The sequence below is a fragment of the Leguminivora glycinivorella genome, chromosome 9 (genome assembly GCF_023078275.1).
Source record: "Leguminivora glycinivorella isolate SPB_JAAS2020 chromosome 9, LegGlyc_1.1, whole genome shotgun sequence".
NCBI lineage: Eukaryota > Metazoa > Arthropoda > Insecta > Lepidoptera > Tortricidae > Leguminivora > Leguminivora glycinivorella.
The window spans coordinates 2,285,210-2,311,205 of record NC_062979.1 but is presented as its reverse complement, the minus strand read 5'-3'; the positions used below and the strand labels follow the sequence as shown (position 1 = coordinate 2,311,205).

Sequence of the window (25,996 nt, the reverse complement as noted above, 5' to 3'; positions counted from 1 at the left end):
GCGCTCAAGTGCTTCATACGGCTCAACGACCTCTTCAACAAGCTCATTATGGAGGTATGTTATGTAAACTCCGCTTTGCCACAGGCGAGGCATGTCTCTAGAGACTGCCGCCTCGCGAGGCAATTTACTCAAGAGGCAGCTCGCCCTGAAGGCGAGGCGAGGTTTCCTGCCGAATCTACTGCGTCACCTGCAGACTTCAGCTGTGCTTGACGCGCTCAAGTGCTTCATACGGCTCAACGACCTCTTCAACAAGCTCATTATGGAGGTGGGTTTAAGTATCAGCCGAGCCCACACTGGCCGCACGCCTCAAAACGTCCGTGCTCATGCTCATGCGCGCACTTTTGCCTCGCCCGAGCAAATTTGGATGAGCACAGATATTTGTTCCTGAGTCATGGATGTTTTCTATGTATATAAGTATTTGTATTATATTGTATTGGGTTGGTAAGAAAGTAATGAGCGATCGATTGAATTCCACATAAAATTTTTGAGAGAGTTCTAGAATCTTCTATGGTCGAAAGTATATAAAGGGCGAGTCGCACAGTTTCTCGTCAGTCATTCACTAGCTGTCGCCGAGCTAATATAAGGAAGAAAATGGACGAATTAAAAGTGCATGTAAGGCATTGCTTACTATATGAATTTCAGTCTGGCCATTCAGCCGCCGAAGCAGTGCGTAATATATGTCAGCGTGTTGCTCCTGAAGTTGTGTCTGAGGCCACGGCGAAACGATGGTTCCAGCGGTTTCGTAGTGGCGACTTTTCATTATCAGATCAACCTAAGTCTGGTCGACCGGTGAAGATTGATGTAGCCAAATTAAAAACCTTAATTGAAGGAGATCCGAGGCTAACGAGTCGTACTCTTGCTACCGAGTTAGGCTGCTCTCATGTCACCATAGAAACACATTTACACGAGTTGGGAAAAACTACAAATACAGTGTTTGGATACCGCACGAACTTGATAGAGATCAACTAAACCGCCGTGCCGATATCTGCATACAACTTCTGTCTTTTCGCCGCACATTCAACTGGTTGGACCATCTTATCACTGGAGATGAAAAATGGGTCTTATATATAAATCACACACGCAAACGTCAGTGGCTAGCTCCAAACGAAAAAGGAATAGAGGCACCAAAAACAGAGCCTCACCCGAAAAAATTTATGCTGTCCGTTTGGTGGGATATTCATGGTATTATTCACTGGGAACTCCTACCAAGTGGAATGACTGTTACCGCATCAGTATACTGTAATCAGCTTGAAAATTTAAACCAAAAAATCTGTCAGAATCGTCCACAGCATGCTAAAGTTTTTTTCTTACACGACAATGCTCGCCCACACATTGCAAAAGTGACTCGGCTAAAGCTATTGGAGCTAGGTTGGAAAGTGATACCTCATCCACCGTGCTCTCCAGACTTGGCACCTACGGATTACGCATTGTTCAGATTGCTAAGCAATGCCTTGAATGAAAAAAAGTTCGATGATCAAGCCCATCTACGACAGTACATAGCTGAGTTTTTTGAATCTAAACCTAAGAACTTCTTTGCCGATGCTATTCATTCTTTACCAGAACGATGGAGACAAGTAGTAGATAACGAAGGCCGTTATATTTTTGATAAATGATTAAAATAATCCATCCATACTATCCATACTAATATTATAAATGCGAAAGTAACTCTGTCTGTCTGTCTGTCTGTCTGTCTGTCTGTCTGTCTGTCTGTCTGTCTGTCTGTCTGTCTGTTACGCTTTCCCGCTTAAACCACGCAACCGATTTTGATGAAATTTGGAACAGACAATCTTTAGACCCTGAGACAAAACATAGGCTACTTTTTATTTCGAAAAAAAGGGATGAAGGGGTTGAAAAAGAGGTTGAAAGTTTGTATGGGATTTCTTAATTTTACATGATAAAACCATGAAACTTTATATTTTAGCACCTGATAAGAAATCATAAAACATATATTTAAAGTCACATACAGGTCGAACGCGATTAATTAACATTATTTTTACCTTTAAAATAAACATGGTGGGAAATAAACATTAACTAAAAGCGGGTAGATTATATTTATTTGTCTACCCCGAACATTTATATAAATTAATATCGGGTAGTTTTGTGTTGTTTACATCTCCGGTGACATTTTGCTGGGACGTCAGTCTTCCGCGACTACGGCCAGTGCAACCTGGCCGAAACGTTGGGAAAAAAGGTGAAAATAATGTTAATTAATCGCGTTCGACCTGTATGTGACTTTAAATATGTGTACAAAGCGCGACGCGCGAGAACTTAAAGTGTTATATCATTAAACATCTTGATAAGGGATAGGGATAGGGATAGCGATAGGGATAGCGATAGGGAAAGCGATAGGGATAGCGATAGGGATAGCGATAGGGATAGCGATAGGGATAGCGATAGCGATAGCGATAGCGATAGCGCTAGCGATAGCGATACGGATACGGATACGGATACGGATACGGATACGGATACGGATATGGATACGGATACGGATACGGATAATATGGGTATCGTTAGAGGGATACGGATAATCGGTCGGCGGTCTCTTACAATCAATGTGCTCTAAGACGATCGTTGTTTGCTTGCTTGAAGATTACGTTTGCGATAAGTATAAGCAAAATGTAAAAAATTGTAAGGGATAATAGAAAAAAGTACTTTTTACCCACCAATCATAGTGTCGAAATACGGGCTATGTGGGATGTTTATAAAGGTTTCCCCAGCGTATATAGAATTACCTACGCTGTGGTCGATGTGTAATATTTCTACAATCATTGCAAGCAAAAGTATTATGTGCAATCAAAATAATCGCAGATAAATATACCTACAGAGAAACCTACGGTCCCTACGGATCCAAATGAAAATCTTAATGAATACTTTTATTACGCGGGCGAAGCCGCGGGTAAAAGCTAGTAAATTAAATAAAAATTACAATATTGGTTATGATTCGCTCATTACTTTCTTACCAACCCAATATATATCGTTGGCTGGGTACCCACAACACAAGCCTTCTTGAGCTTACCGTGGGCCTCAGTCAATCTGTGTAAGAATGTCCTATAATATTATTATTATTAATTTGCTTGGAAAGATGGCGGCCCTTGGTCAGCTGTTCAAACTAGTTCGACTAAACGAGTTGTCTCGCAAGGAAAAAGCTTCGCAAAGCTCGTTTTGTGGAGATCAGAACGCGAAAATTAGCATAAAGGGCTTAGGCCGTTTTCACATTATCCGATCCGATATCGGATGTCGGAAGGATTTCAATGGAAAAAAATCCAAGATGGCGCCTGTAATGTATGGGTTATCGGTCCGACATCCGATATCGGATCGGATAATGTGAAAACGCACTTAGGGCCAATAGTATATAGCTCACAAGACCATCGTGAGTTAAAATAGGCTAAAGGGCACTTTTAGATGTCAACAAATAATCTCTTAAAGACATGTAATCCAATAAAGACGAAGAACTAGCTACGTGTCTTTAACTTTGCGTTTTTAAGCATAAGGTTTTCAGCTCACAGGCCCACTACTTTGCCAAAAACTAACATTTGTAACTAAATAATAAATGAATGTTATAGGACATTCTTACACAGATCGACTGAGTCCCACGGTAAGCTCAAGAAGGCTTGTGTGGTGGGTACTCAGACAACGATATATATAATATTACAAATACTTATATACATAGAAAACATCCATGACTCAGGAACAAATATCTGTGCTCATCACACAAATAAATGCCATTACCGGGATTCGAACCCGGGACCGCGGCTTAGCAGGCAGGGTCACTACCCGCTAGGCCAGACCGGTCGTCAAACTAGTGTATTAATGAATATTTTTCCCCACAGTGGCTAGAAGAGCATCAGTTCCTGGAAGCCCTGATCGCGATCATCTGCGGCTCGTACGAACCGCCGCCGCTTGCGCCGCGCGCGCCGCCCTGCGATCTAGAAAAAGGACAACAGGTACATATATACCATTACATTTTTAGAATTCCGTACCATAAAATGAAGATACCCCTTATGAAATGAAATGAAATATTTATTTTCCAAGTAGGCATATCACAATGCGCATATGAACGTCAAATAAAGCTACGCCGGCTCTAACCCTACGCCTCAGCCTCGAGAAGATTTCAGTCCCCCTCAGTTGGAGGGGGGTATCCACTATGGGACCGGCAAGAAACTCGGCGGGCCACTTCTTTTCAAAACATTACATCTTATTAACATGCATTAAAAAAAAAAACAAGATACAATTTAAAAAAGCAATAATAAGCTTATAGGGTATAGCTCGCTTTTGTACCTCTATTCCTGCGAATTGTATATAATATCCACAATTACCACAATTCCACAATTGTATGTAATGACAGAAGGAACCCTTCAATTACGTACACAGCTAAGGCACTGGTCACCGCGAGCTAGTAAGCTATGAGCTATCTATACTTCCATACTATAATATTATAAATGGGAAAGTGTGTGTGTCTGTTTGTTTGTCGGCTTTTACGGCAAAACGGAGCGACGAATTGACGTGATTTTTTAAGTGGAGATAGTTGAAAGGATGGAGAGTGACATAGGATACTTTTTGTCTCTTTCTAACGCGACCAAAGCCGCGGGCTAAAGCTAGTCGGCTATAAAACGAACAAAAGAAAAGATAAGCACTCCCGTGCAAATAAAAGAGATACGGTGCTATTGATAGCTCACCGCTGGGCGATAAACATCGCCGTGTCTCTTTTATTTACACGGGAGTGATAATCTTTTGTTCGTTTTTATAGCCGATAGCTCATAGTTTACTAGCTCGCGGTGGGACCAGTGCCTAAGGCAGTGACAGACATTTTTATGAGTATAAATAAAATTGTGCAATATAAAACAAAGAGATGTAATGTCGCTATGGGTCCCATTGAATGTCGATATGTAGTGGAAAATTTCGCTAGCTTGGTTGAAGTCTTGGTGGCTCAGTTGGTAGACCGCTGGAGTATCGATCCTGAGGCCGTAAGTTCAAGTCTCACCCAAAGCAGACATTTTCTACTTTTATTTCTCGCTACTACTTACTTGATTAGATTTATCTAGCCTACTCACTTGATTTTTTTTGACAGGAGGAGAGTGAGAAAGCGGAAAAGGAGGCCGTTGAGAAGGGAGACCTGGACTCGCAGGATAAAGGTTGGTTAAATCTCTGTTCTTCAAGTTTAATGTGTTGGCAGTATCGTTAAAATAGATAAACCCTTTCGGAACCCTTTTGTTTTTGCTGCAATGCACACAGTGTAGGCACACCTCGGACACTGACGATCAAATATATGAAAGAGGCGCGTTCTTAGCACACAGTCTAAGCTCGTGTAAGTGAACGCGTACTATGCTTGTATTAGTGAAATATGACAGGTCGACTGTTCGCGTTTTTGACAGGCGGTAACTGTGAGGTAACCGAGAGGGGGTGGGCGGCACTTTCAGCGGGGAGCGGAAGTGGCCATACTGTACGATAGTACTCTTTATTATACTGTGGTGTAGGTAAGCATTTTTATTTAACATACATACATACATACATACAATCACGACTGTTTCCCAGAGGGGTAGGCAGATATCACGGATTTCCATTTACTACGATCCTGACAAACCACTTTCGCTTTTTATTTAACCCCCGACGCAAAAACGACGGGGTGTTATAAGTTTGACGTGTCTGTCTGTCTGTCTGTCTATCTGTCTGTCTGTCTGTCTGTTTGTTTGTCTGTCTGTGTGTGTGTCTGTCTGTGGCATCGTAGCTCCCGAACGGATGAACCGATTTCGATTTAGTTTTTTTTCATTTGAAAGCTGTGTTAGTCGGGAGTGTTCTTAGCCATGTTTCATGAAAATCGGTCCACTAGGTCGCGGTCGGGGGTTTTTTCAAAATTTTAATTTTGTGGTTAGGTTATTGTATGTTTTGTACGTAATTTTAAGTCTATTGTAGTTTGATTTTTTTCTTCTTGTTGTTCTGTGTTGCATTTGTAATTGTGTGTTATTGCAGCATTCAAATAATGCTTCTATATATCTATCTATCTATCAATCATAAAGAAGAAATAATAACCTCTAAAGCTGAGTTTAGACGTGCAAGTTGTTGCTGCAAGTTTTGAGACAGAAGTATATGCAAGAAAGAGATGCAGATATTTGCCACTCACTCTTACCTATAGTTGCGTCTTAAAACTTGCAGCAATAACTTGCTGGTCTAAAACTCAGCTTAACGCAAAGACATAGGTTTTGTTAAAGTAAGTTAAAAACCAGCCATAGAAAATTTTAAAAGTAAACGCGGATAGCAGAATAGGTAAAATACCATACAGACATGCTAGAATAGGTAATTAAATAAAAAAAAATTAGTGTCCTATATGTAATATTACCAGTTTTTCTGGTTAAATTGGTGCAAAGTCTATCATATCTTAATTTTTTGTTTTTTTTAGAAGTTCGAGAAGACCCACCATCCGAGCAGGCGACGGGCGACAACGCACAGGCGGAAGCGGAGGTGGAGGCGAAAGCGGAGCGGGCGGCGGAGCGCGTCCGCGCCGTCGCCGCCGCCAACGCCGCCGCTCTGCTCACTGACATCATCCTCACTGGCTGCGCGGCGGATTACAGCCAGGTCTCGCCTGCTGGGAATACAAGGTAATTGGCAAGAATATTTCTTCATCTTAGCGGAAGCGGAGGCCAGGAGCGGGCGGTGGAGCGCTTCCGCTGCTCTCCTGACTGACATCATACTCACTTGGAGGCACAGTATAATAAAGAGTACCATCGTACAGAATGGCCACTCCTGCTCCCCGCTGAAAGTGCCACCTAGCCCCTCTCGGTTACTTCACAGTTACCGCCTGTCAAAAACGCGAACAGTCGACCTGTCACAATTGACAACGTTTCAAAATTTTCAATGTCCCTAAATCGAAAACCATTTCGAGATATACGCTTGTAGATCACATAAATAATTTTTTAATTATTTTTTTCCGTATTTTTAGCATAACAAATCTTAAAAATAGTTTAAAGGGGAAGTGACGTCAAATAGCTGATTTAGAGCTGCCACTATAACAAAAAAATCTTCCAGTTGGGATATCTCTTGAGTTTGACAGTAACACTTATCACTCCCGTGCAAATAAAAGAGACATGGCGATGTCAATATCGCCGTGTTTCTTTAATTTTCACATAGTTTACTAGCTCGCGGTGGGACCAGTGCCTAATTAATCGTCAAATTTTTGAGTTGACACCTTCTTGCAAAATGCATGACACATTATTGCGTATCAGCATAGCATCCCTGCAGTTTGACGAAGCATCTGGCGGATGACGTTTGTATTTAGGTATTTGATTATGATTTATAATGAAAATGCTCGTATGTCCAGTTCCGTCGGCCGGTCCCGCACCGCCCAAGCGCTGGTGGCGCGCGTGACGTCACCGCAAGGCGTCGGCGCGCTGCTGCAGGGCATGTTCACGAGCCCCGCGCCCGCCAGGCGACACGCGCTAGTCCACGGAGCCAGGCTACTACTCGCTATGCGGGAGGATTTTGATTACAATTCTGAGTAAGTTTCCCGCTAGATGGCGCTGATCCAGGCGCGGCGATTCCTACATCGCGCTAACGAAATTTTTATCGGGTTTGTATATGTATAAGATCGCAGATTCCGTACATTATGATGGATTCACTTGACGCCTTAGTGCGATAGGGACGGCCTGCTATTTTATCGTCTATCGCGCGACCATGCTTCCCGTGCTGATGGTGTTAGATCATCTGTTGCTAGTAGGCCTAGTGGTCAAAGGTCTGCTGCAGGGCATGTTCACGAGCCCCGCGCCCGCCAGACGACACGCGCTAGTCCACGGAGCCAGGCTACTACTCGCTATGCGGGAGGATTTGGATTACAATTCTGAGTAAGTTTATCGCTAGATGGCGCTGATCGAGGCGCGGCGATTCCTACATCGCGCTAACGAAATTTTTCCGGGTTTGTAGATAATGTCGGAGATAGTGTATTGTAATAGATTCACTTGAGATCTTTTGGTGTTAAATTATCTATGCGGGAAGAACAGAACCGATAGCATGGTCGCGCGATAAACGATAGATCATCAGGCCGTCCCTATCGCACTTACAAATAGTGCGAAAGTGTTGATCTAATGTTATATAATTTATCGTACGACAATGCTTGCCTGCCTGGATTAAAATTATGAGTAGGTAAACACTGTAACCAGGTTTTTTGAATATGTCGCTAGATGGAGCTGAGCTGATCTCGGTGGATTCTAAATCTCGCTAATTAATTTTTTTAACCCCCGACGCAAAAACGTAGGGGTGTTATAAGTTTGACGTGTCTGTCTGTGTGTATGTCTGTCTGTCTGTCTGTTTGTCTGTCTGTCTGTCTGTGTGTGTGTCTGTCTATGGCATCGTAGCTCTCGAACGGATGAACCGATTTTGATTTAGTTTTTTTTTGTCTGAAAGCTGAGTTATTGTCTTATTTGTATCGGCTCAGAGGAGGTGTCATATTGTATTTTTAAAAATAATGTTGAAGTCTTAAGGCTTGGAAAAAAACACTGCGCGATGCGTGGGCGTGTTGGGAGCGCGAGGCCGGCGTGATCCGCACGCGCCCTGTTTGAATAGTCATCGCGTCGGCATCACGCGGCGCGGACGCCATGCTGCGTCGCGCCGTGTGTTGTTTGGCCAAGCTTTTAAATGATATCTTGTTAACAGGGGTGGTTCTGGGACCAGCACACGAAACGGCGTGGAGTTGGCTGTGGCACCGCATTTGCCGCTCCTACACACAGCGCTATTGCAGCCGCCCGAACCTTATATACACGTTAGTTTTTATTTATATTATATATTTTTTTGTCTAATGATGGAGATGTCGATGGTCTGAGATCCGACAATTGACTTTCCTATCGATCGATTCTTTCTAATTTTCCTCAGAGCATTTATAATAGTAGATGATTAAGATAAAGATTAGTGAGTGGACAAGTTACCGATGGACGTGTAACTTATTGAGCATACAATACTATCAGGTGCGTGCATGATGACATGATTTGCTGGTCGTCGCGCATGGAAATAATGTATTTTTATTTTATTTATTTGGAATGAAACAAACGGTCATACAAAAATATTTATACAGTTTATTTTCTTAATCTAGAGCTATAGTTTCCATTTTTCTTTAACAAATATTTTTTTAAATGTATTGCGCAATAGGAGCGTCCAATTACAAGTGTGATTTAATAGTAATCGGCCGGTATGTTCGATCTCCTTTCTATATTTTTTTTTATACCATGTCGGTGGCGAACAGGTATACGGCCCGCCTGATGGAAAGCGGTCACCGTAACCTATGGACGCCTGCAACTCGAGGGGTGTCACGTGCGCGTTGCCGATCCATTAGAAACTTGTACACTCCTTTTTTGAAGAACCCCATATTGTAGTTCATCGGGAATTCGGGAATACCTCGACAGGGAGCTCATTCCACAGCTATATCTGTGTAATTTGGTATGCAGGAGCCGTCATCGTGGGAAGCGCCGACGGACGGCGGCGGGGGCGCTGCCGCGGCGTGCGGCGACGCGCCCGCCGTGCCAGCCGCGCCCGTCACCACCGAGCTGCCCGCGCCCGAGCGCGAGCACGAGCCTCCGCCCGCGTCCGCGCACCCGTCGAGGCACCCGAGCGAGCAGCCGAGGCAACCGACAATAAACAACAGCCGACCGCTGCGGAAGGAGCACGGAGGCGCCGAAACCGCCTCCCGCTCCGAGAGTGGCGGTGGGCGCGGCGCGACTACAGGTTAATAGATAATAAAGATTGTTACAACTAGGGAACAAACCAAATTATTTTACTGAACATCTTTTGATTTGTTATTTTTTAAAGTAGTCACACGAAAGAAAAAACGACAAGACCCACTGATGACCGAGCCGGGAATCGAACCCGGGTCTTCAGCTTACGCGGCTCACGTCTTTACCACTAGACCACCAGCCGTGATACCCGACGAAACAAATATTATATTATTATATATTGTCGTTTTTTCTTTCGCGTATGATATCTATTTCAATTTATAATAAAGATTGTCGTTAGACAATACTTAAGTATTTTATACGAGATCCCCTCTGCCCACGTCGCCCGACGAGGCAACTTTTTCGAGGCAAAATTTATCTTATCGAGGCATCTCAGCGATCAGCCGAGGCAACCGAGACTAAAAAACAGTCGAACGCTGTGGAAAACGCTACGGAGGCGCTGAAACCGCCTCCCGCTCCGAGAGTGGCGATGAGCGCGGCGAGGCTGCAGGTTAGATATAGTATTTCTTCTAAGCGGAGACATATATAACTCCGTATAGACGGATGGGCATTTCTCAGAGCGTTTAAATTTTTTTGATTTCGGTGGCAACATTTTTACGTGAATCCTGTATTGTATTGTATTGTAGAACGGACGATTTTCCGCAACTCGACGTCTAGCGCCTATTTTGCGTGATAAGAGGGAGGGGTTGGCTAGTCCTGCCATCCCAACTCCTCGAGAAATCCTACCAGACCCTTGATGTTGAGTAGGACCTCGGGGAGGTCTCTCGGAGATCCGAGATATTTTGCCCTGTATGGAGCCACCCCGCTGCACTCCAGCACCACGTGAGCAGCTGTTTCCTCTGTCTCCATGCACCCTCGGCACAGGGGACTGTCCGTAGCACCTGTTATGAAAAGATGTTTGTTAAATAGTCCATGACCTGTTATGACACTGGTTACCATTCTCAGACGGACCTTCCCTAGTTGAAGGAGCGTTCTTGTGAGTTTTCCACTGATGCTGGGCATGGCCATTTTCGCTTGCCTGCATCCAGTCTGGTTTAGCCAGTGTGCTGTGTGTAGTTTCCCTGTATATGATAGTAGCATTGAGCGTACCTTGCTGAATGGTATCGGGAGAATTGGTTCTGGGCCAATGGTCCCCGCACTCGACCCCTGCCTGGCTAGCTCGTCTGCAGCATCATTACCTCGGGATCCGCTGTGTCCCTTGATCCATTGTAGGATGATCTCGTTTTTATGACTTACCTCCATTAGTCGTTTATGGCATTCGTGTATGAGTTTGGATGTAATTAAATGGCTCCTTAAAGCCATAAGGACTGCTCTACTGTCAGAGAGTATGCGGATGGAGGATCCTACTACCTTCCTTGCAGTTATGGCAGCTGCCGCGTTAATGATGCCCATGCACTCAGCTTGGAAGACCGAGTTGTGAGCTCCTAGCGGAGTGGTAATCGACATGTTCAGGTCTTCTGAGAAGGTCCCAGAGCCCGACCCGTTGTCCGTTTTCGACCCATCTGTGAAGATTCTAAGCTCCTTGGGATTGAGCCCTTCGTAGTTGTCGTCCTCGTATAATTGTATCTTGTACCTTTTATCGAAGATGACATGTTTTTGAATTCGATCCGTACCTGACCTGAGGATTGGGAATTCGTCGTATACTTTTTCCAGGCATTTTGTGTGAAGAACTCCTGTGTTAGACCAGATGTTGAGTGTATTTAACCTTACCGCTGATAAGCTTGCTTCCTGCTGTATGTGCAGGTATAGCGGTGGAAGGCCCAACATGACCTCCATGGCTGCCGTCGGAGTAGACTTCGTGCAGCCAGTGGTAGCCGCACATGCGAGCCTTTGGAGTCTTTGTAGTTTGTCTCGCACGTTGCCTAGGTTTGTTCTTGGCCACCAGACCAGAGCACCGTAGCAGAGCATTGGCCGGACTATCGTCTTGTAGAGCCAGAGGGTGATTTTCGGGTTGAGTCCCCATCTCTTACCGATCATCCTTCTGCATTGCCAGAAGACGACTGCCGCCTTGTCTATTCGTTTGTTGATGTGGTTGTTCCAGCTGAGTTTGCTGTCGAGGGTTAGACCTAAGTACTTTACCTCTTCTGTTAGATTTAGCTCAGCTTGGAAAAGTTTTGGTTTGGTAAAGTTGCCAAGAGACCTTTTGTTAGTAAACATTACCATTTCTGTTTTAGTGGGGTTGACTGATAGGTCGAATTCTCGGCACCAGCGTTCCACAATTCGAAGCGCTGACTGAGTGAGATCGCAGACTGTACTGGCAAATTTACCTGATATTAAGATCGTCAGATCGTCTGCGTAACCTATTGTATAGAAGCGTTCCTCGTTCAGTTTGGTTATGAGGTTGTTGACCACTAGGTTCCATAGCAGCGGTGACAGGACTCCCCCTTGAGGGCATCCCCTGACCGCCTTTACTGCCTGTGGCTCCCCAGCATACCTTATAGTCCTTTTGTTTAGCATGTTCATGATCCACTGAATTAGTCCAGGTTCCACGCCGTGGCTTGCCAGGGCGTTCCCTATACTGTTGAAGTGGGTCTTGTCAAAGGCGCCCTCGATATCGATAAATGTGCCGAGACACATTTCCTTGTCATGGATCGCCCTTTCAATACGGCTTACTACCATGTGTAACGCCGATTCTGTTGATTTACCTGAGCTGTATGCATGCTGATTGATGTGCATCGGTATGTTTTTAAGCGTTCTGTCCCTTAGGTCTCTGTCACACAGTTTCTCCAGGGCCTTTAACAGGAATGATGTGAGACTGATGGGTCTAAAGGATTTGGAAGCTGTGTAGTCATTCTTACCTGGTTTGGGTATGAATATTACCTTAACATCCCTCCATTTCTTGGGAACGTAACCCCAGGCTAGGCACGCCACCATAATGTTCTTCAGCTTGTCCTGGATGATTCCTAAACCCCACTGTAGGAGGGCTGGGAAGATGCCATCCGGACCGGCTGCTTTGAAGGATGAAAGCTGTCAATGGCCCACCTTAGTTTTTCAGCGGTGACGATTCTATGAGCCATTTGCCAGTTGTTCTCTGATGTGTTATGTTCTTCCTCCTCCTGCTGATCTTCGTCCGGTAGACTTACGCATCCCGGAAAATGGGTCTCCAGGAGTAGGCGTTTAGTCTCCGTAGGAGAGGATGTATATGTACCGTCGGGTTTCCGCAGTGAGCCTAGCTGAGTCGTGGATTTGCATGCTAAGGTTTTCCTTACCCGATTGGCGTGGTCTAGTGTTTCGATGCTGCTGCAGAAGTTCCTCCACGACAGGGATCTCCAGTACCGCAGTCTTTGTTTGTACCTGGCCTTGGTTTCGTAGTAGTTGTCCCAGTCCACCTCGGCCGTCGTGTTCATAGCCCTGTTGAAGAGCTTCCTGGTCTTTCGACGGAGTCTCTCTAGTTCGGGGCCCCACCAGTTGTGTCCGACTATAGCAGTTCTGGCTGGCGGGTTTAATGGGCATGCTTTTTGGTAGCTGTCTATAAGGGCGTCAGTCAAGACGTTTACCTGGTGTTCTATTTGGGCCGGTTCCCGAGGTTCGGCCGATAGACGGGACTTGTCCAGGTTTTCACTCAGGGTTGTCCTAAATGCTAACCTGTCCGTCTTTTTGGGGTTTCTGCGAGTTGCTGGAATGTCATCTGATACTTGTAGGTTGAAACGAATCCATCTGTGGTCTGAGCAAGAGGCCTCCGGAGAGACATGCCATTCCGTGATGAGTTCGCCTACCTCCTCTGAGGCGAGAGTCAAGTCAATGATTGTCCTGCATCGTCTGTTTACAAATGTTGGTTCAGCATCTATATTTTGAATGTTTAGATTGGTAGTCACGAGATATTCCACAAGTATCTTACCTCTGTTGTTACTGGTCTCCATACCCCACAAAGGGTGATGCGCGTTAGAGTCGGCCCCGATGATGATTGCGAGGCCTGTTCTCTCGCAGTGGCTGACCAGTCGTTGTAGTTCGAGTGGCGGTGGCTCGTCCTCCCCGGGCATGTAAGCCGAGACGAGGACTAGGTCGCGACAGCCTGTTGGCATTGGAACTTGTAGTTTAATCGCGCACAGATCTCTGGAACAAAATTCAGTGAGCTGTTGTGCACAAATATTGTTTGTAGTTAGAATGCATGCCCTAGGGATGGCATGCATCGTGGAGTAATAGAGCTTACCTTTGGTGTTGGAGAGCCCTCGTATGTGTCCGCTGCCCGTCCAAGGTTCTTGCAGGAGGGCAACGGCTGTTGGCAAACCTTCCAGACAGCGTCTCAGTTGGGCCGTAGCGGCCACGCTGTGCTGGAGGTTTGCTTGGAGCACCTTAGTCGGTGTCCATGTTGACGGTGGTGGGGGCTTCATCCTGCATCTCCCCTCCCTCCTTCAACATGTCGGCCAACCCCGTCTCTATCCATGCCGTCAAGTCCTCGCCCTCGGGTGGTGCCCCGGCAGGTCCCTCACCAATGCCGAGGAGTTCATCCTCCGAGAGTTCGGTCGTCGTCAGCTTGGATGTCGACGGGGGGGCGTCCTTCTCCCCGGAGGCAGATGCAAACTGCACGGGGGTGGTGCCCATGGCCTGTTGGTCCGGGACCACTACGCTCGCGGTCCCTAGGGTAGTACCCTGCGGGGCGGGCGGTTGGTCCACATATTTACCCCCAGGACCCCTGAACTTGAGATAGATCGTGCCCATCCCACAGTTCAGGGCTCTGCCCCTTTCCATAAAGGCAGGGACGAGTTCCTCGGGAATTGTGAATGCGACAAACCACCCTTGGTCTTGTCGCAGTATCTCGATAATGGACCAAGAGGTAACCTTGGCCCACCCGTTCTGGTACTTAAGTCCAATAGCTGCCTCTTGGACGTTTTCCCAGGACAAGTTATCGATGTTAGGGATGAAGAGTCCGCACCTAACTCTCCTTGCCAACTCCGACTGGCGAACAGCCGTTAGGGTGAGATTTGGCAAGGTAAGGGACTTGATGTTGCGCTGTGCCCAGGCAGCCGAGTATTCGTCTCGCGCAAAGACCCTCAGCTGTCCTTCGGCGTAAGCGGGTTTGCCCTTAAAGCTAGGTGCCACACCTTCATCCGTGTTTATCTTGGCATCCTCCACGATTGCCTTGTGAAAGGCGCGGAGGATGGCGTTTGATTGGTCGGCGGTGATCCTACCCGACTTAGCATCAGTTACGACGATCGTCAGGTCTGAAGCCGCCGCCTGTGCGTAGGATACGCCTGGCTGGTTGGGATTCACAAGCCGCTGCTTCTTGGGATCTCCTTGCGGGGAGAAGGACTCGTCCCGTGCCCTCTTAGCAGCAGCTCGTGAATGCTTGCCTGGCTTCTTTTTGTTTTTCCCTGATGCCGGACCTGCTGGGGTGCTGGTTGACGTACCAGCCTTGGGGGGTTGGGAAGGTCCCTTCCCCTTAGGCGGATGTCTTCCAGAGGGCCCTTGCTGGTTCGGAACCGGTTTGGGTGCTGGCTTCTGAGAAGCCGATGCTCCCTCTCCGGGCACAGGGTTGGTTGTGTTGGCCGGCTGTTGCTCTCGCGATAGGCGGTCGGCAATCCGCTGGCGTTTGCTCTTCTTCTTCTTCTTAGTCACCTCACCTTGACGTTGAACAGGGGGAGGTGGCTTCGAAGAGGAAGAACTTCCGGGACCGGCTTGGCGAGGCTTCCCAGTATTGGGTCGCTTCTTGGACCTACGGTCCACAATCTGCCAGTCTTGGAAGATGTTTTGGCCGGTCTGCTCGCCAGATGAACTGGCTTGCGGACTGGCCAAGTTTGTGGCTTGGCCTACTGTCGCTGGGACAGACGGCTTCGCCTGTGTGGCCGTTCCATTAGCGATGAACGCCGCTGGACCAGCTTGGGGGTTTTTATTAATTGACCTGTTCTCCATGGTTCGAATTAATGTATCTTCATCCTCATCGGCTCCCACCCTACAAGGGCCCGCACCTCTGGGAACGCTTACTCACACATATAAAAAGGTGCTTTCAGTCGCTAGGCTACCGATGAAGATATAGAAGTGTGAGGTTGGCTAGTTGCGCGACATCGGGAGTTTGTAAAGGTGTGACGAAAGGTCGTCCAGGTCAGACGCCCTCCATCAGACTCACCCAAACGCACTCCCTCAGCATGGCCTTTCACCACCACATCGGCAACCGAAGTCACCTCTGTGGCCCCCCACTTCTAGCCGTGAGCCCACTTACGGTACCTCACATGACCATTTCCCGAACTATGGCTAGTAGTCCGGGCTACCGTTTCGCCCGAAATTAGGGCCGAAGCAGACGTGTTACCACGCGGGTTGGCAATGGCTCAATCCCCAGGATCCCGTCATCCTTGCTTACGGCGCTCGACTGTGCAGGTCCTAGCACAGGTGGGTGTGTATAGGTCGTCAGCAGTTAACCCACTCCTACTGACGACGCCCGCGTGGATGTTAGCCATCACTAGAAAGAAGCACGCATGCTAGTCGCTAGTGATGTTGCCCAGGGTGGACCAGGAGAGACTGACGGACCCTTGGGCAGGCCGGAGCCCACCCAAGCTTCCCCCAATCCCCCGCTCGAGGAGGTCATCACACTACCCCACCCCTACGTGAATCCTGTAAGTCACATGAAATTCGGTCAATTTAAATAGAAGTCGCGGATTTCTACCAGAAACAAAGAAAACTCATGCTACGCTTACGGGGTTCGGGTAATAATGCTGCCACCGAAATCAAAAAAGTTGAAACACTCTGAGAAATGCCCGGATAAGGTCGAAGAAAAAAACGTACCTCAAAGCCATAGAGAAAAAGGTACGGTGGCCTAGATGGCGTTACACCTGTGGGGAACGCTCGGCTAGATGGCGTTAGTTATATTTGACGTTTTAACACATATCGAGCTAACAATATGGGCCAAATTGTCAAAACTGAGGTTCTAAAGTTTTAAGCTTGTGTCGAGAGATGGCAGTCTATGCACTGTGATTACACATTTTACTTTGACAGTAACTCTCTACAATACTCGATCCTCTTTGGTTCTAAGACAATAGGCTAGTTTCCTACTAGTCAAATCAGTTTCTTTTTAAGAACTGTCAAAACGATTTGCTAATATGGAATTACTATGAAATACTGAGGAGTGACGTCACGGTCAATTCATTTATTTTATATGTTTCTCTTCTACTTATTAAATAGAAATTATGTTCAAACATAACTACTGTCCATATTTTTCTTCTAATTATGTGGTTCCGCTGCGAAACTAGCCTATTTCAGTGCTTTATACAAGATCCGCCGAGCCCGCGCCGCTTTCTCGCTTCTTTTTTATACCACGTCGTCGGTGATTAGGTATACGGCCCGCCTGATGGAAAGCGGTCACCGTAACCTATTGCGTTGACCCGGCAATTCGACATATTACCCCCGTTCGTGCCCTCCGCCTTGACGATTAAACCTGACGATTAAAGTAGGCATTAGTTTTTACGATAGCGGCGGCCGTCTGACCTTCATGCTTGTATGGTAAACTAGACTTGTTAGTATTAATCAGTTTCCTCAAATTTTTCCTTCACCGAAAAGTTTTAAGCTATGACACTAATTTTAAGAAACTCCATAGATCCACGTCATCCACGATTGTTCGATATTGATACCTCCTCCATCGAATTTACCATCCTTACCTTTGTATTATTTTTTATCAACTGTCTCTGAATCATCCACGTCTGTTACAGGTCGCAGCGTTGCTGGCAGCGTTATGTGGCTCCGAAGTTGACGAGGTGGCTTCCACTATGCTTACATTAGGTATGTCCTAACCTTTTATAAACTTTATCGTAAACTAATAATGAATGAAATAGAATAGAAAACATTTATGTAACTCACAAGAAAGTGCAAACAAAAAACATTAAATTCTAAGATGGGAGCCCCACTCAGCATAATGCCGCTGAATTGGTTTTATCTACTCCGCTTAAATCTTGCATTACTTTTTGGGATTTATGATGTCAAAAGATATTCAAGATTTAAAGATTTTAACTAAAACTTAAACGGCCCGTATCCACAGGTACCCCCGGCGTGTTAATCGACATGTTTTTCGCGCATCCTCACAATAACTTCCTTCACGCGCAAGTGCTCGTCATGGTCCGAAATGCGCTCTCAAATCGCGCTTACAGGACGCAGTACGCTCGACACGTGAGTATAACAACAATAAGAGTTTTTGGAGTGGATATTTTCCTTAATTTTTCTAAAACATGATTATAAATTTCTTACAAAAAAAACCATTGCATAATTGGATATGTTACAATAGTTGGGAAAATACTGATACAGTATCTTATTATTTTTCAGATATTGGAGGAGTGCGACTTATTTAACAGACTAATGGACATATATGAAGAAAATGAAGCAAAAAGGTAACTTACCTGCAATTTGTTTGTGCCGTGTAATTGTTTCCCTTATAGCAGTTTTAACGTTTCAATATAATATCACTCCAATAAAAAAAAAAACATGCGATGTACGTGATACGATGCGCATATAAACATAAAACAAAGCGATAGCCATCGGCGCTAATCTAACCCCTCTGATCAGAGAAAATATGAGGATGTTGGTTCGATTCCACACTTGGAGGCCTTGGTCACTTTTTCTTTGTATATGTCATTTATTTCATGTTTATTAATGAAAATAATGAATGATATATGCCTACAGTACAGTAACACAATACGACTTCTTGAGCTTACCATGAGGTTTAGTCAATATGTGTCAGAGTATTTGTATTTATAATAATATTGATTTGAAGCGCTGGTAGCCTAGCGGTAAGTGCGTGCGACTTTCGTTCTGGAGGTCGTGGGTTCGAACCCCGGCTCGCACCAATGAGTTTTTCACTTATGTGCGAAATGTTATTTGATATTTGCCAGTCGCTTTTCGGTGAAGGAAAACATCGTGAGGAAACCGGACTAATTCCAATAAGGTCTAGTTACGCTTTCGTAAAACTAGTGCCTACGCCAAATCTTGGGGTTAGTTGTCAAAGCGGACCCCAGGCTCCCATGAGTCGTGGCAAATGCCGGGATAACGGAAGGAGGATGATGATGATTGATTTGCAGGGGAACGCCGAGCAGCCCTCGCGCCGGTTACATGGGGCACGTGGTCCTGCTCCTGCGAGCGATCGCCCCCACGTTAGAAGAACAGACACCCTCTGCGGAGCGGTGGGCGGCTTCCTCCATCGAATCCCATATCAAGCAGCTTGACACGCCACTCGTAAGTGAATTCGTTCATTCATTCATCCTCCTTACAATCATTCATTCAAAAATGGCGCTGCAAAAAGGGTATCGGTCTTCATTAACTGGATTTTGTATTGAAAATCGACAAGCCTTGTTTGGGACTTTTTAAGGTTTCATATTTATTTATCTACTATTGAAATACCACGCTTGGTGTGAATTCTTACGTCAATGTGTTTGTGTCTGTGCGTTGACGCTTTTCATTTGAGTAATATGTACTCAAATGTATTAATATGTATTGTTTCTATAAGTGAGATCCTGTAATTGGCTTTCCATCTCTTCTTCAGTAGTGTTATATTGTAATAATAGCTGTTGGATCTCCATAAACTAAAATAAATAAATATCAATATGATTAGAGGAATTCTTATAAATCTAATCGTATACATTTTGCTTTTCATGCCTAAACAATAGGTCGTTGTCACAGTGTAAGACCAGTAGTAACTCTTATGTATGTCTTATGTATGCCGTCTTCGTACGCAACACATGCAACCGGCTGAGAATGAACGAGAATGATTTTTTATCATCCGCTTACGTCTTCCGGCGCGCATACATACATACAGCGCGGCGTACTTTTGTTAGAATAGTTATTACGGGCTTATACTGTGTTATGTTTAAAATCCAAAAAATGTCTTTAATATTAAACTGTATTTTTTTTTCTTTACAGGGCGGTTACTACCCCTCGGAAAACACATATGAAGTCGAGGTTGGTTTGTGTTGTGAATATATTATAAAAGATAATGCAATATATTTGCTTGGCTTAAGTAACGGACATGTAAATTTGGATAATGATTTTTATATTATGGATTATTTAATAAATTATTTAAAAAATGCCTATGTTTCAGCCTGAAGGCATGGTTGAAGTGGAGAGTCGTCTATATAACCTATCTAATGTGAGTAATACAAATGTAAGTAAAATAAAGCAAATACAAGGAATAATTACCTACTTTATTAAAAATTTAAAAAATATATATATTCTTATACATATCTATATCATCATTTATCTACTTTTTTAACTCTGATTTTAAATTTCAAAATGGTGACTTTGTGAGAGAACTACATTTCAGCTGTAAATCCCTTTATGCTTGAAATATCTTAAGAAATTTAATCTTTTTACCAAGAACAAGCTACTTATTAAAGAAAAATACTGTCGCATTTTCTAGCATTACCCTAATAACTCTAGTTTTATATGACACCTCTATATTTTATAAGCTCCTTAATTTTCTTCTATTGTACATAAACTTATTCTTCTATTCCCCTCAGTACACGGACTTCGCCACAGAAGAAGACTTGAATGAGGTACGTGTGTGTAATGTGAAGAATTGTATACATATGGGGTCCATTTCTCGAAGCTACAAGTTACCATTTACAAGTGGTAGTCAATGTCTAATATGACAAGTTGGAAAGAGACTTCCGATTGTATAACTTTTAACTTTCAATTTTGAGAAATGGGCTTTGACAAAACCATGCGTCAACATATCACGACGTATACTTTTATTACAAGCTTTTATTCAACTTGCCGTGTTAGTATGTTAGTTTGGGTCAAAACGTAGAACCTAAATTTGATCCTTTTCCCGGTTTCCGATTAAGCTGACATTTTTCACACATATGTAAATCACATGACAATGCAATATTATGATATCATGGAGCTGATCTGATGATGAAGCAGAAAGGTACTCACTCTGCCATGAAACGTCGTATCCCCATCGAGTAAGGGGTTTTTAGAAACGTCTCGGAGAGCAGTAGATGACTGTTGAAAGAAAGGTACAGTCTGCGATAAAAGCTTGTACCAAAAATGATTTTTTGTAAAAAAACTTATTTTACCTTTATGCGTACTCATCTTACATTTTTTTTCTTTTCAGGTTGCGTCGTCGGCCAACATGAATAAGTTTTTGGAGCTGTCCAATCAGCGGATGTGCGAGTAAGTATAACCGTATTGTTGATTTTGTTACACAAATAAGTATTTTATTATTTGTTCGATTTAAACATTTATAAGGCAGATGGCACTATGTTAGGATTCATGCCTTAGAAATGTTTGCTACAGCAAAGGATATCTACTTATAGATCTAATTGTTATCGTGATTCAATGAATTTGAAAGGCACAAAATCTTCGATAAACTGTGTAAAGTATGTGATCATCCAAACCTATTCATGGATATTTTTATCAGTTTTTGTAATGAAATTAACCTTACTGCACTTGAAATACCCAAACCCTTTACGCTTTATGCAAAATGACATAAATCATTTACGAAATTATTCATTTGAAATCCATGTGTTCTACAGTCAATCGGATATGTGGGAAGACGCGCCGGAAGGCGAAGCGGAGGAGGAAAGAGACAGAGATAGGGAAGGCGATACGGAGGAAAAGGACGACGATGAGGCGAGAGCTACTGTGCACGATGTCCTCGCCCCTGTCAGCCGTAAGTGTTTTTAATAAACAGTCATCGCGGTTTTGGTTGCACCACACAATCTCAAGCCCGTGTTCACAAATTAGAGAGAAATAGAGATATAAATAAAAACAGACGTGAATTTTATTACCTATTTTTAAACTATAATAATATTTTGTACTTAATATGTCTTCTGCTTGCAAAATGACACGGGTATAAAAACGGGTGTATTATTAATGTATGTATGTGCGTGTGTGTAAATGACGATACTCATATCACTTATACAGTTAATATAAACTTTGTGTCAATTTTCTAAAACCTAAGTAACCGAGATCTATCATTCATTGAGATCACATCGTTATAATAATAATTTTATCGAAATATGTTCGTTTGACTAGATAAGACGGGGATATATTTATTTAATTATGTATATGCCTAGAAGCCCAGTTTGTAGTCTAAGACTTTTTACCATTTCGGAAAGAACTTAAGCTTGTTTACTCATTTATAATATTGTTGATCGATCGGTTCGATCGATCAACAATATTATCAATTTTACCCGAGTTGCAACCAAATCCCTGATCAGCTCAATAATTCAATAAATATTGTTGTGGTGTTTGGTGTCGCACTGACGATTGCGATATGCCATTTAACAACGTCCTGTAGTGTTGTATAGATATAAATGTAGTATGAAACTGTCCTGTCACGGTCGCCATGAGGTGTAAAGGCCAAGTGAGACGCAGTTCACTGTGTGGACTGATGGAACCGGCTAATGAGTGTGCTGTGAGTGACAGACGGGGCAGACATAACCCTTGTTTCATACTAAACGCAAGTACTTATAGGGGCATTTTCAGAATTGACAACATTTCAAGTTTTTGAGTACTACTTTTTATTGTTTGGTTTGAAAGAACTCAATACTAAAAGATACACGTATTTTTTTATTTTTCCAAAAACTGCTATTTTAATGAGAAAATCCCTTCTTATTACTACTTCGAGCAGAAAGAGCGTAAGTTACAAACGTCAAGACAACAGCTTCGTGACGTCACATGTGTTGTTTCATGCACCTAAGAAAACGACAAAATCATTTCTAAAAAAAGTTTTAACAGTCAGCTCAAACAGTTCGGTATTTCGACTGTCAAGTGACTCAAGTGTCACTGTCAACCAATAGTGAATGACTACGAACCATAGACTAAGCCATGAAATTTTTAATATCTTTGCTACGAAGAGTGATAAGTGTCACTGTCAAACTCAAGTGACATCCCAACTGGAAGATTTTTTTGTTATAGTGGCAGCTCTAAATCAGCTATTTGACGTCACTTCCCCTTTGAGCTATTTTTAAGATTTTTTATACTAAAAATACGGAAAAAAAAATTAGGTATAGTCTCGACATTATCAAACAGGCATGGGAAATAAAAAAAATATTTATGTGATCTACAAGCGTATATCTCGAAATGGTTTTCGATTTAGGGACATTGAAAATTTTGAAACGTTGTCAATTAGGGTCCCCCCAGTTAGCGTAAGTCGTTAACAAAAATTTACTCGCTGTTAATGCAGCAAAAATATGTGTACAAATTTACTTTTTTCACATTCTGAATGTAGATTATCGCTTAAAGTTCACACTAACATAAAAACAATATTTTTATTGAAATTTCATGCTTAATTATCGTCACAAAACTGACAGTGAGTTAATTTTTGTTAACAACTTACGCTGATTGGGGGTCCCAAATTCTGAAAATGCCCATAAATTAAAAATAATAACTCTCTTCCAGCATGGGAAAGCTCATTCGAAGAATCCAACATGGCTGGCGAGGGCTGGGCCCAATTCAACGCCGATGCCTTTGGCGCGCCCATCGACCCCTTCGCCGCCGACGCTTTCGTCAAATCCGACGCTTTCGCCAACGACATGTTCGTCAAATCCGACGCGTTTGCGAAGGACGCGTTCGACAACGACGCCGTGTTCGATAAGGCTGATGCGTTTTCGAAGGATAAAGCGTTTTCGAGTGATTTTAAAAAGGAGTTTAAGGAGGATACGTTTGGCGAGGGTGGTAGTGAGGAGTTTACGCCTTTCTGGGGCTACCAGGATAAGACTGATGGTGAGTAATTTGTTGCTTCGAATAATACGGTCTCTGTCTCTTTATTGTGTCTTTATTGAAACGAATACTGTCAAAAATAGGACTGGATATAAACGGTAACATGAAAGGGCATCATCAAATTTTAACACTTAATAAATAGCCAAAACTGTATGCTTCATGTTGTTGAATATTTCTTGTGTATAATTTTGATGGGATTTTGATTTAGGATTACTAAATGACGAAAGAAGCATGCCATTTAATATTTATTTTAATTACAATACGAGACCTTTTCGAGAATCGCTCACCTTTTTACCGCTCAAATTTTAATTCGTATACATATTAATAATCCAGTTAACAATCTGACATTTTAATGTTGTTATTAAACTAAACTTTTTGGTTTTTCTGCATATTAACTTGATGTACATAAAACTTAAATTCTTTAATCGCGGTAAACCGTGAAACGTGTTCATCATCATCATGATGCATGTTACGTCGAAATATCAGATGCTCGATAAAAAAATAATCAAAAAGGAAATCACGATCTATATCTCGGTCAATATAAGTCTAATGAAACCAACCGTGATTCATTCAAAACATGTACACAAAAAGACACGATTAACATGAATAATTTCAGATGTAAACGGAACGAGCGGCGTGGAACAGTCCCTGCACGGCCTGCGACTCGATGCTATGGACAAGCCACTGGACGAGCTGAGCAGCTCGCTGGCTGATAACCTTCGGACCGCTATGAGCTCCATGACTCCCGAGGTGAGTTCTACATCACTGAGTGAAATATACAATTTTCACCACACCCACTGGAGGAAAATACTAGCTGTAAAACATCGAGCAAAGTAGAGTTCATAAAATTCTTACACATTTGAACATCTGTGTGAGGTGCCCCCCAATATTTATGATTCAAAATCATCAGTTATTCTACCAGCGGTCAATAGGCTAGTTACCTATACTTAAAATATTTTATGCAGTGCACAACACAAAATAAAGCATCAAAAAATTAGAAGAAATATATGGACAGTAGTTATTAAACATAATTTCTATTTAATAAGTCAAAGAGAAAGATATGAAGTAAATGAATTGACCGTGACCCGTGACGTCACTCCTCAGTATTTCATAGTAATTCCATATTAGCAAATCATTTTGACAATTCTTAAAAAGAAGCTGATTTGACTAGTAGGAAACTACCCTATTATACTAGCCAGCTTAGAACACTTTTATGGATAAAATGCAACTTTCTCATCCGTCCTTCATCAATCAAGAGAGCCTTTGGTGAAAGTAGGTAACATAATTTAAAGGCTTGCTAAGTTGCTACTAATTCGTTCTTGATTTTACGTCTTTAATCAACATTTAAAGACACAAGACACAAAGTCACATCACAAGTCTTATGTACCGACATAAGCCATATTAAAAGCTTACAAGTGTCAGATAGTCCTTTAATATTTTTCCTTTACAGGTAATAGCGAACATCGTAAACGCCAACATGACGCCAGCGCTTGAAGTCCCTCTCGACGTACCAAACGCGTCCAACCCCACAGACACTAACGCGTCCAACGCAGAGCCGCACAATGACACAACTAATGCGTCGAACACGACAACCAACGCCAGCGAACCAGCGCCAAGTGAAAGTGACAAAGTCAGTGATAAAGATGAAAGTCTCCAAGACCCGTCAGAGAGCTGATCCTCTCGCGGCGGGTAGTTAGCAGTGGCGCGGCGTCCGTAACTCGACTTCGAGTTGACAAGCGAGCCAAGTTATCGGCTTGCCATGTTGCCGCCACTGGCGGGCCAGAGGTCGGCAAATACGGAGTGAAAATGGAACAAGTAGGTGAAGTTTTAACCTCTTTGACTTCTAAAAATCTACTATGGTACTGATTTGCAAGTTGCGAAAACTTTACAAAAAAAAATTAAAATTTTTTCGGAAATTTCATGAAAGTTTTACAAGATATAGGAAATTTAAATTTAAGAAATGTAAAGTTACGATCTCCATACAAATTAGAGGAAAGTTTCAGAATTTTTGGAAATATTCCTTCGGCACACCAGTATTATGATAATTTGGAATTGAAGATTCTCATTGCATGTAGGGTTAAAAAGTTAATGCTAACTTACTGTTGTCTATTTTCACTTCGGGCCAGAGACCAGCGGCCAGCAAATGCAATACTTAATCCTTTAAACTCTGAGCATAAATGTATGAATCGTTTGATCCTAGGCATCCAAAGCTCTTGTAGATTATGCGTAAAACATTACTTAAAAATAGTATATGATTTTGTGCATGTCGAATAGAATCCCTTAAATAACGAGTAATTTTCGAATAATCTAGATGGCGCCTAGCCTTCAGAGATAAAATACACTTTAGAGAAATTTCGATCGGGGTTTTCGAGGTGGTGTAGCGGTCCAATAGGTCGATGGTTCGATTCCCGGCTTCGCCACTAGTGGGCTTGATCGCTTTTTCTATAGTGTATGATATCTATTGCAGTTTATTCAGAATTACCCAAAACGCCTTAGAGCGGACGTGTCATACATTTATTGTAAATTGGCAATATTTCAGTATGTATAGCTGACTATTGGCTGTGTTTCTAATTATAAATATAACCTGGGAACAGGGCTGCGGCGGGTCCGGGCCTAGAGCCTTGCGGCCGTGCGACGGACGAGGA

General features: G+C 43.3%; 3 protein-coding genes across 5 annotated transcripts; 2 read left to right on the top strand and 1 right to left on the bottom strand.

The window, feature by feature from the left end:
* Positions 1-91: 91 nt before the first annotated feature.
* On the top strand, positions 92-9,707 carry LOC125229797. Its single transcript, XM_048134738.1, has 7 exons — positions 92-265; positions 3,831-3,944; positions 5,069-5,132; positions 6,395-6,593; positions 7,313-7,489; positions 8,641-8,746; positions 9,426-9,707. The coding sequence occupies exons 1-7, from the start codon at positions 92-94 to the stop codon at positions 9,705-9,707; spliced, it is 1,116 nt and encodes a 371-aa protein (XP_047990695.1).
* Positions 9,572-25,232, top strand: LOC125229748 (serine/threonine-protein phosphatase 6 regulatory subunit 3-A-like). 2 transcript variants are annotated; one of them, XM_048134678.1, is made up of 13 exons: positions 9,572-9,702; positions 17,348-17,417; positions 17,674-17,801; positions 17,955-18,019; positions 18,707-18,860; positions 19,545-19,583; positions 19,723-19,770; positions 20,141-20,176; positions 20,740-20,798; positions 21,161-21,297; positions 23,031-23,354; positions 23,968-24,101; positions 24,802-25,232. In XM_048134678.1, exons 2-13 carry the CDS (start codon positions 17,405-17,407, stop codon positions 25,024-25,026), a joined length of 1,362 nt encoding a protein of 453 aa, XP_047990635.1. In that variant the 5' UTR covers positions 9,572-9,702; positions 17,348-17,404; the 3' UTR covers positions 25,027-25,232. The 2 variants fall into 2 exon arrangements, with proteins under 2 accessions (XP_047990635.1, XP_047990634.1); XM_048134677.1 differs by having other exon boundaries at positions 19,723-19,785.
* LOC125229749 lies at positions 10,349-14,051 on the bottom strand. Of its 2 annotated transcripts, XM_048134681.1 has the most exons (3): positions 13,861-14,051; positions 13,549-13,722; positions 10,349-10,591 (listed from the first exon to the last, which is right to left on the bottom strand). In XM_048134681.1, the coding sequence occupies exons 1-3, from the start codon at positions 14,039-14,041 to the stop codon at positions 10,401-10,403; spliced, it is 546 nt and encodes a 181-aa protein (XP_047990638.1). In that variant the 5' UTR covers positions 14,042-14,051; the 3' UTR covers positions 10,349-10,400. The 2 variants fall into 2 exon arrangements, with proteins under 2 accessions (XP_047990638.1, XP_047990636.1); XM_048134679.1 differs by having other exon boundaries at positions 13,549-14,051.
* Positions 25,233-25,996: the final 764 nt, after the last annotated feature.

Bases quoted from the DNA above. Each gene is read 5' to 3' on its own strand.
- LOC125229797 (XM_048134738.1), top strand. From the start codon at position 92: ATGTCTCTAGAGACTGCCGCCTCGCGAGGCAATTTACTCAAGAGGCAG. The intron at 266-3,830 runs GTGGGTTTAAGT...TTTTCCCCACAG, and splicing joins TCAACAAGCTCATTATGGAG to TGGCTAGAAGAGCATCAGTT. The intron at 8,747-9,425 runs GTTAGTTTTTAT...TTTGGTATGCAG, and splicing joins CGCCCGAACCTTATATACAC to GAGCCGTCATCGTGGGAAGC.
- LOC125229749 (XM_048134679.1), bottom strand. From the start codon at position 14,041: ATGAAGCCCCCACCACCGTCAACATGGACACCGACTAAGGTGCTCCAA. The intron at 10,592-13,548 runs GTAAGATACTTG...TTTTCATAACAG, and splicing joins GGAGACCAGTAACAACAGAG to GTGCTACGGACAGTCCCCTG.
- LOC125229748 (XM_048134677.1), top strand. The intron at 19,786-20,140 runs GTAAGTAAAATA...TATTCCCCTCAG, and splicing joins CTAATGTGAGTAATACAAAT to TACACGGACTTCGCCACAGA. The intron at 23,355-23,967 runs GTGAGTAATTTG...GAATAATTTCAG, and splicing joins CTACCAGGATAAGACTGATG to ATGTAAACGGAACGAGCGGC.